This window comes from Carcharodon carcharias, chromosome 11, assembly GCF_017639515.1.
Source record: "Carcharodon carcharias isolate sCarCar2 chromosome 11, sCarCar2.pri, whole genome shotgun sequence".
NCBI lineage: Eukaryota > Metazoa > Chordata > Chondrichthyes > Lamniformes > Lamnidae > Carcharodon > Carcharodon carcharias.
The window spans coordinates 94,459,007-94,468,594 of record NC_054477.1 but is presented as its reverse complement, the minus strand read 5'-3'; the positions used below and the strand labels follow the sequence as shown (position 1 = coordinate 94,468,594).

Here is a 9,588-nt window from a genome sequence, read left to right as displayed (position 1 = left end):
GCCGGACAGCGGGGAAATGAGTGGCGCTGATTGGGCAGCTCAGGCAGCTCGGGTGAGGGTGATTGGTCGATTCGGGCAGTGATTGGTCTCTTCAGGTGGCGACTGGTTGACTCAAGTAGAGGTTGGGCTGTGATTGGCAGGCTCTGACGGCTCGGGCGGTGATTGGGTAGCTCAGACAGCTGTGAAGCCCGCCAGCTTGGGCCAGTGATCAGTGTTGTGTCGCATGGTGAGGTAGCTAGTCTAAGAGTGGCGATTATTTTCGGGTTTATTTGTGGATACTGACTGCTTCTTATGAGCTTCATTGTTAACTTCGTTTCTTTTTCCCCTTTCAGAAATCCATCCCTGTTTCCAGATTTCAGTGAAAACTTCATAAATCAAACACTTGTTTATTTTGTTTTAGCAGCCTGGCAGGATGAGTTCTGGAAATACCCTGTAAGTTATGGAGAAGAGTTTGTTTCTGCATTTCAACATGTAGTTCATAAGAGATTTTGGAAAGTCTTCCAGTTGTCAAAGTTATTAAAAGAGCACGATAGCTCCTTGAACATCAGTGGGAAAACACTATGTACTGTGAGATCTTTCCAGTTCTGAAAATCACATCCTATGGCTCTAAAAGGAAGATGCTGATTTGCCTGAAATTTTGTCTTGTTATTCTTGAGGAACTGGATTGAAACTTTACAGACTTGTAGTTGGCATTGCCAGGCACCTTGAATTTTGTGGTTGGGACGGTATCATGACTACTGATGCTAAGCTGGATAAAATGGTTGCAGTTATCTTTTTTTTATTTGTTAATGGTCCAGCATTTATTGCCCACCCATCTTGCCTTTGAGAACTGAGTGGCTTGCTAGGCCATTTCAGAGGGCATTTAAGAGTTAGGGGGATGTAGGCCAGATCAGGTAAGGATGGCAGATTTCCTTCCCTGAAGGGCATTAGTGAACCAGATGGGTTTTTAACGACAATCAACATCATTAGACTTCTAATTCTTTTACATAATTCAAATCTCACCATCTACCATGGTGATATTTGAACGCGGGTCCCCAGGCCATTACCCTGGGTATCTGGATTACTAGTTCAGTGACAAGACTGCTAAGCTGCTGCCACCTCCCATGATCTTACTGATCTTGTTAAAAAAACTGTAAGCTACTGACCAGATGTCACGGGTCCAGGGAATGTTAAACAAATAATACAGTACGTTTATAGTCTTCTCTTCTCGTACCTATGGCCCTTGACATTCCAAGAAGGGAGAGAAAGAAAAATAATTAGTGGATTTGAACTAATCTTAATCTCATGTAGTACATATCTAATTGTTCAAAGGCACTTTATTAAGAAAACTGCGGGTTAAATGATTCCTTGAATTTCTCTAATGTGAATTAATTCAGTGTTTTGTAATTATTACAGTGAAGATGAAGATACTTTTAAAATTTTGATTGCAACTGACATTCATCTTGGCTATTTGGAAAAAGATGCCATAAGGGGAAATGATACCCTTGTTACCTTTGATGAGATTTTAAGATGTGCGCAGGATAATGCGGTAAGTTACCTATAATGGTGATAATGTTGCATAATAATACGAGGTATTCTTTTACTAGTCAGGCATAATTGTATTTAAAACTCTGACTCAGAGATAAATATGATTACGTATGACTGCAATTTCCCTGTAAGTTTGAAATTAAACTGAATACTGCAATTTTAGCCATATCTTACAATTCAGGCTGAATTCCTGTACAATCGCATGAGTCTGCAGTTTCTTTGAAATTCATGTGTTTTAACTGTAGTTAACACAAAGATAATTTTAAAAAGGAACTGGGTGAATGTTTTGGTTAAGAGAATTAAACAACAAATTGCATTTATGTAGCATGTGGGGAAAAATTTCCCAAGATACATAGAGGTGCGGCAGAATGGATGCAGAATCATGGAAAGAGTGATGATGAGGGGTACAAGTACAATGAGTTCAAGCTGGCTGCTAGAGGCAATAAAAATGGGGAGCATTGAAAAATTGGTGGATTTAAAGCATGCTTGTCCAACTCAGGGCCTGCAAAGCCACTGGTAAGACGGCTCAATGAGTTTTAAGATTTTTTCATGGGCCTACTCCAATCACAGCCTGTTTTACTCCCATATTTGAGCCTATCAGCATCAAACATAGGAGAGAAACAGGCTGTGATTGGAGGAGCAGCGAACACTGGCACCTGTGAGTATTTGAAGATGAGAGAGAGAGAGAGAGAGAGACCCTGGAGTGTATGTTCACCAGGCTTCCTCATGGCTGCCGGTGCTCTGGCCCAGCTGTGGCCCCTTTCCCGTGGCTGCTGGTGCTCTGGCCCAGCTGTGGTCGCTTTCCCGTGGCTGCTGGTGCTCTGGCCCAGCTGTGGTCGCTTTCCCGTGGCGCCGGTGCTCTGGCCTGGCTGCGGTCACTTTCCCGCGGCTGCTGGCTTGGCCTGGCTGTGGCCACTTTGGTCAGTGGGTGAGTGAGTGAGCGTATATGTGTGTGCGCCTATGAGTGCGCGCGTGTGTGTACATGCGTGTGCAGTGTATTTGTGCGCACATATATTGTGGCTGTGCACGTTTGCGTGCGTGTGCATGCGCCATGTCTGAGAGTGCGTGCCTGCACGCATAAGTGTGAGTTTGTGCATACATTCTCACGCAGTGTGTGTGCAGGTGCGTGTGTGTGTGCGCATGTACATTGTGACTGCACATTTGTGTGTACATGCGCTCTTGTGTGAGTGCATCTCTGGTGCCTGCGCATGTGTGTGCGTCTGTGCGCATGTGTGTATGTCTGTGCACGCATTTGCGTGTGTGCAGTGTGCGTGCGCCCGCATTTGTGAGTGCGTGTCTCCTGTGTTTGCGCACGTGTGTGCAAACATGGTGAATGAGTGCGAGCGCAGTGTATGAGTGCACATGCGTGTGCATGTGTATACATGTGTTTGTGTGTGCACACTGGCTTGTGTGCCTGCGTATACTGCATGTGTGTGCAGGCACACGTGTGTGTGCTGCATGTGTGTGCATGCGTGTTTGTATGCACACATGTAAGCGGCGCGTCAGTTCACGCATGCATGTGCGCACATGCGCTTGTGTGTGCACGTGTCTGTGTGCATGTGTGTGCTCGCACGCCTGTTGTTTGCACCTGTGTGTGCCTGCTTGTGTGTGCGCGTGCCTATGCGCATTTATGTGCGCACACTTGTGTGTTGCACTGGTGTGCGCGTGCTAGTGTGTATGTGTGCGTGCATGTTACCGTGTGCATACATGCAGTGTGTGCATGCCCACATGGCGTGTCTGTGTGCAAATGTGTGCAAGCATGTGTGTGCGCTTGTATGTCTGCGCGTGAACGCATGTGCACATGTTTGTGCCCGTGTGCTTGTGCATGCATGCGCACTTGTGTATGTGTGCACCCTTGTGTGTGTGTTCGCACATGCCCTTGTGCGTGCATGTGCATGCGCACTTGTGTATGTGTGCGCCCTTGTGTGTGTTGCACGGCATGCGTGTCCTTTTACGAGTGTGTACGCACACTGTGTATGTCCAAGTGTTTGGGTGTGTGTGTCCTTGTATGTATTTGTGTACGTGCTTGCACGGTGCGTGCGCACTTTGTGTGCTTGTGTTTGTGTTCATGTGAGTGTGCGAGTGTTTTGTGTGTATATGTGCGCATATGCGCTTGTGAATGTGTGCGCGCGCACTTGTGCGCGTGTTTGCATGTTTGTGTGTTTGTGTGCACACGCATGTTTGTGTGCATGTGCACTCATGTGTGTGTGCGCCTGAGATAGAGGGGTGTGAGCGGGAGGGGAGAGTGTGTGTCTGGTTCACTCCTAGTCGCAGGGTTCTTGTTCACCCCCACCCCAACACACCAACAGGCACTTTCTCAGCACCCTGAGATTGGGAGTGAACTGGACACACATTCTTACTCCTTCACACTCAAATGGCAGTCTTTATTACTCATTCTTTAATTATTAATTTATTTGCTTTTTTGCCCACCAAGTTGTTTCTTATCACATGTCAGCTTTTTAAAAAAAAAATTCATGTTTAAGTTTTCTGAAATTTGCTCATTTGTCCCCCGAGTGAGAGAAAAATTAAATGTGGTCCCCCACGAGAAAAAATTGGACTAGCCTGATTTAAGGAGAAGAATGTGAGACATTAGGTGACTTAGAGCCAGTGCAGGTCAATGAAACTGAGATGCTAGCAGGATTGACTAAGTTTGAGATGGCAGCAGAGTTTTTGGATGAGTTAGAATTTATGAAAAGTCAGCAAGGAGTAATAGAGGTGGTGATAAAGGCATACATGACAATCTTAGCAGTGGTTAGGCTGACGTAGAGGTGGGCCATTTTACAGAGGATTGATTAAAGGTGCTCCAATATGGCAAGTTTTACATGTGCAGATTCCATCATAAATGTGCACTTGGAAAATATTGACAAGATCTGTATCCTGATTTAAGATAGATCATTTTAATATAGCAGAGAGCTGTATGTCACAGAATTGAATGTAAATTGCAATTTATTTAATATGTTTCTCTTTGAAACGGAGCCTTAAATTTTATATGGCAAGTTGGTCTTTGACCAAGAATATGGTCACCCCTCTTGAACATGGCCTTTTGGCTTACAGTGTATTATCTTCATTTTGCAAAGGGCCTTGAGACCTTTTTCAATTTTAAAGATGATATGAAAACGTAAATTGTTAAATGTGACCTTGATCTCTATTCCATAAATAAAAATGATGTGTTGCATTTGTTGGAATAATTTTTTTCATAGTATATCATGCTCCATTTGAGATAGATGGCTCACACTTGAGAATTTGTTTATAAATTAAATGATTGGACTATTGGCATGATCCTCTGTTGGCCCCACTGCTCCTGATTGTACTGTACCATGTGAATCCTATGGTGCTGGTTTAGGTATACTCTGAAACAATGCAAATAACTTTTTTTTAAATGACCAATTGCTTAAGTGTAATAAACTCATGGAGAAAAAAAGGTCAGAGTTGAATTATTGAACTAAAAGCCATTTTGTTTTCTTTGTTCACCATTTGAAAGCATAGTTGATTAAACTTTGCCAGTGCTGCTCCACAGTTAGCTGCTCAACAGCAATGTAGGTAGGTAACTTGGTCTGAAGATCCCTTTCTCTGGGAAGCCATAGAATTCTATTTAGCTGCTGAAATGAGAATTCTCATGATCAAATCACACTCTTGGGAGCATGTGCACAAACTGCTTCAGACAATTGTTCCAACATGTCATTTAATTAACCTAAAGTTTAGTCTTGGTTACCCTTAATGATAGCTAAAGTAAAATTTACTTTTTACTTTGTTTTATCGTGCATCAGCCAAAATTCAGAAATAAATTTATTTTGCTCCATCTTTGCCTACCCCTTAGGTTGATTTTATACTGTTGGGAGGCGATCTCTTTCATGACAACAAACCCTCCCGCAAGACATTGCATACCTGTATGGAGTTATTGAGAAAATACTGCATGGGTGATAATCCAATACAGTTTGAAATCTTAAGTGACCAGTCGGTTAATTTTGGTTTTAGCAAGTAAGTACTTTTATATAATATACATTTAAACTTATTATTTATTTACTTCAGTTGTCCTGGTGTTTAAGGTAATTGTATAAAAACTCTTGCCAAATGATTTTCAGAATATCTTATAGCAGTAAAAAAGACTTGGAAATCTAAGTTCTCTCACCATTTATTAAGCTTTTTGACTTTTGCATTGTTATTGTATTACATAATTTAAGTACAAACTGTAGTGGATTGTTTGGGTAGTGTTAAAGTCAATATAGGATCCTGGAACAATGAAAATCACCTAGGATGGCTTCCTCTACATGGTTATGTTCACATAGCAAAATCATAGAAACAGCTAAATCGTTGTTGGCATGAACAAGGTGTGCTATACAAAAGTGGTTCTTGTTTAGTAGCACAATTCTCCTGCACACTCTTAGTTTTTATCAATCTATCAGAGTTGAAGATGCTGAACTTAGCCTCTGGATGGTTAAACATTAGTGTTGAAACTTTGCCCTTCTGAATATTTACTATTCCATTTTATTATCTAGCTCTATCTTGCTTCATACTTGCTCATCTCTCTTGCCAGGAATTTGTCTTCCAGGTGATTAACAAACAATTCGTTCACATTTTTACAAAGGGTATTAAGAAACAAAAATTAATACTTAACAAAGTAATGCAATGACTTTACTGGCTTCATGTGGGTCTTGCTTCCCAGTTTGGCCTTGAACACAGTCAATACTTGGATGGTTCCTTGCTTTGGATTTGTTCTTCTCTTTGTCTTTGTTTTTTCTATTCATAGCAGCCATGCATTCTCTCTTCTTTGTAACTTCTTCAGTTCCTCATCTTCCTACTCCATGTAGCTTGTTGCTGGAAGCTGGTGTTTATTAACCCTTTCTGACACACAGCTCATTCTCATAGTTTTGCCATTGTGAGATTTGAACTCTTGATACTCTTTTGAGTAAACCTGTTTCCATCTGTTTCAGATGAAGTTACATTGTTTCATAGTTTGCCATTGTGAGATTTGAACTCTTGATAATCTTTTAAATGAAAACCAAATCAACAAAATTGGGAAAAATCAGGCACAGCCCCTAATTCAGGTCAGCTGTAAAACCAAGAACAAAGTTTTAAAGGAAACTTACAAACTTTAAATCAAAATGTGATTTAAAGGGGTCAACAAAACACCCCAGTCCCCGTGGTGCCCACCGAGCACGGAAGGCCTCGAGAGTGCCAGCAGACACCGCGTGCTCCTTCTCCAGGGACATCCGGCAGCGAACGTAGCCGCGGAAGAGGGACAAACAATCGGGCGGGACTCCCCCGTCGATCGCCCGCTGCCTGGACCTGTTAATGGCCAACTTGGCCAGGCCCAGGAGCAGGTTCACGAGGAGGTCCTCCTCCTTCCCGACCCCCTTCCGCACCGGGTGAAATATGAGTAACTCTTTCGAGTACAAACCCATTTCCATCTGTTTCAGATGAAGTTACATTGTTTCATAGTTTGCCATTGTGAGATTTGAACTCTTGATAATCTTTTAAATGAAAACCAAATCAACAAAATTGGGATAAATCAGGCACAGCCCCTAATTCAGGTCAGCTGTAAAACCAAGAACAAAGTTTAAAGGAAACTTACAAACTTTAAATCAAAATGTGATTAAAGGGGTCAACAAAACACCCCAGTCCCCGCGGTGCCCACCGAGCACGGAAGGCCTCGAGAGTGCCAGCAGACACCGCGTGCTCCTTCTCCAGGGACATCCGGCAGCGAACGTAGCCGCGGAAGAGGGACAAACAATCGGGCGGGACTCCCCCGTCGATCGCCCGCTGCCTGGACCTGTTAATGGCCAACTTGGCCAGGCCCAGGAGCAGGTTCACGAGGAGGTCCTCCTCCTTCCCGACCCCCTTCCGCACCGGGTGCCCATAGATCAGGAGCGTGGGGCTGAAGTGCAAACAAAACATCAATAAAAGGTTTTTCAAATAACTAAAAAGGGAGTGCAGCCTACAACACCCTATGTATACATGGTCCATGGACTCCACAAGACCGCAAAAAGGGCATGTGTCCTGAGAGTCCGTGAACCTATGCATCCTCTTATTATAAGGGACTGCTGCATGCAACACCCTCCAACCCAGGTCCCCGATAGAAAGGGGGAGGACACCTCCGTAGAGGGCCTCCCATCGAGGGCCTCCGCCGCCGGACAGCAACAAGGCACGCCAGGGTGTGTCCGGTCGACGGACAAGGGCGAGAAAATGGAAGGTGTGCAGCAGCAGTCCATACAAAAAGCCCCTCTTTGCCGTGCCAAAAGGCACAGAGGGCATGTCCCCGAGGCGACTCATATTGCGGGGCACCAGCACCCGAGGGAGGGTTCGGGGCTTGGGGCCAATGTGGAATTCCGTCCGAACAGGGGAACGCTCAGACGGAAGACCACCGCGCACCTGGGCCACCTCAAGACCCAAAATAACGTCGGGTCCGAGCACGACCGTTCTCAGGTCTTGGATGGCATCGGCTGCGACCTGGACACTCACAGACGCGCGTTGCGCCAACTCCTGCGGGAGCATCCAGCCCAGTCCTCCGCCACCCAGCACGTCCCCGATCCTGGTCACCCCTGCGGCCACAGCCCTCCTCTCCGCCAACCACTGAAAAGGACGGAGGGGCGGATTCCTGAGCAGCGGCTCTCTGACGATAGCCGCTACTCCTGACGGGGGAGAGCTGCGTCGTGAGGCGACCACTTTCCAGACTTTGATCAGGTCCTGGTAAAAGACGGGCAACGCCTGCAAGGAGCCACCGAGGCCCAGCTGTTCTATAAACAGGAGCTGCACGTCATAATTCAGGCCGTGCACCTGACGGAAGAAATACGTCATCAGGGCACACCATCTAGGAGGAGGCTCGACGTAGAGGTATCGCTGCAGGGTCTGAAGGCGGAAAGTCGCCACCTGTGTGCGTAGGCACACTAGCGCCTGACCACCCTCCCTAAGCGGGAGACTCAGAACCTCGGCAGCGACCCAGTGCAATCTTTTGTCCCAGAAGAAGTCGACTAACAATCTCTGGATTCTTGTGACAAAGTCCGGGGGAGGGGTCAAAGTGACCAGCCGATACCACAACATGGCGGCGATCAGCTGGTTTATGACCAGAACTCGACCTCGGTAAGATAGCACTCGGAGCAGTCCTGTCCAGCGCCGCAGGCGAGCGGTGACTTTCGTCTCCAGTTCCTGCCAGTTTGCCGGCCAGGATTCCTCAGCGGGGCAGAGATGGACCCCCAGGTAGAGGAGGCTGGTCCTGCTCCAGGTGAAAGGCCTGAGCTCCTCGGGTAGGGGATCCATCTGCCACTGACCGACCAGGAGTCCAGAACATTTACCCCAGTTGATCCTGGCAGAAGAAGCGGCAGAGTAGACCTCCTGGCACTCGCGCATCCTCCGCAGGTCAGCCGGGTCACTAAACATAAGGAGCACGTCATCGGCGTAAGCCGAAAGGACCACCCCGATGCCCGGCCCGCGCAGAACCAATCCCGACAACCTCCTCCGCAAGAGGCGCAGGAAAGGCTCCATGCAAATAGAATACAACTGGCCAGACAGGGGGCAGCCCTGACGTACCCCTCTCCCAAAGCGAAGGGGCGCCGTCAGGGATCCGTTAACCTTCACTAGACACTCCGCGGCGGTGTACAGAAGTCGGATCCGGGCGACAAAATGCGTCCCGAACCCGAAAGCTCGCAGAGTTCCGAGTAAGTATTCGTGATCCACCCTGTCGAACGCCTTCTCCTGATCGAGAGACAGGAATGCGCTCGACAGACCAGCCCTCTGGGAATGGTGGATGATGTCCCGGACCAGATGGATGTTATCATAAATGGTTCGGTCCGGGACGGTGTAGGACTGGTCAGGGTGGATCATGTGGTCCAGCACGGTGCCGAGCCGAGAAGACATGGCTCGGGCGAAGATTTTGTAGTCCGTGCTGAGGAGGGAGACTGGGCGCCAGTTTTGAAGAAGGCGGAGATCCCCCTTCTTCGGCAGCAGGGCAATCACGGCCCTGCGCCACGAAAGGGGCATCTCCCCAGTAGCAATGCTCTCCCCCAGGACCCCCGCGAAGTCGCTCCCCAAGACGTCCCAGAACGCCCCGAAGAACTCCACGGTCAG

At 46.9% G+C, this 9,588-nt stretch overlaps 1 protein-coding gene across 4 annotated transcripts in view; it reads left to right on the top strand.

The window, feature by feature from the left end:
- Nucleotides 1-33: 33 nt before the first annotated feature.
- Nucleotides 34-9,588, top strand: part of mre11a (MRE11 homolog A, double strand break repair nuclease) — a 133,164-nt gene continuing 123,609 nt past the window's right edge. For 2 of the 4 annotated variants that reach the window (XM_041198931.1, XM_041198928.1), the window contains exons 1-4: nt 86-226; nt 333-432; nt 1,396-1,528; nt 5,345-5,505. In XM_041198931.1, the coding sequence (XP_041054865.1) occupies nt 413-432; nt 1,396-1,528; nt 5,345-5,505 (314 nt within the window). In that variant the 5' untranslated portion in view covers nt 86-226; nt 333-412. Of the gene's footprint in view, nt 53-85; nt 232-332; nt 433-1,395; nt 1,529-5,344; nt 5,506-9,588 lie in introns of those variants that run through there. The other 2 variants (XM_041198929.1, XM_041198930.1) reach the window with 2 other exon arrangements.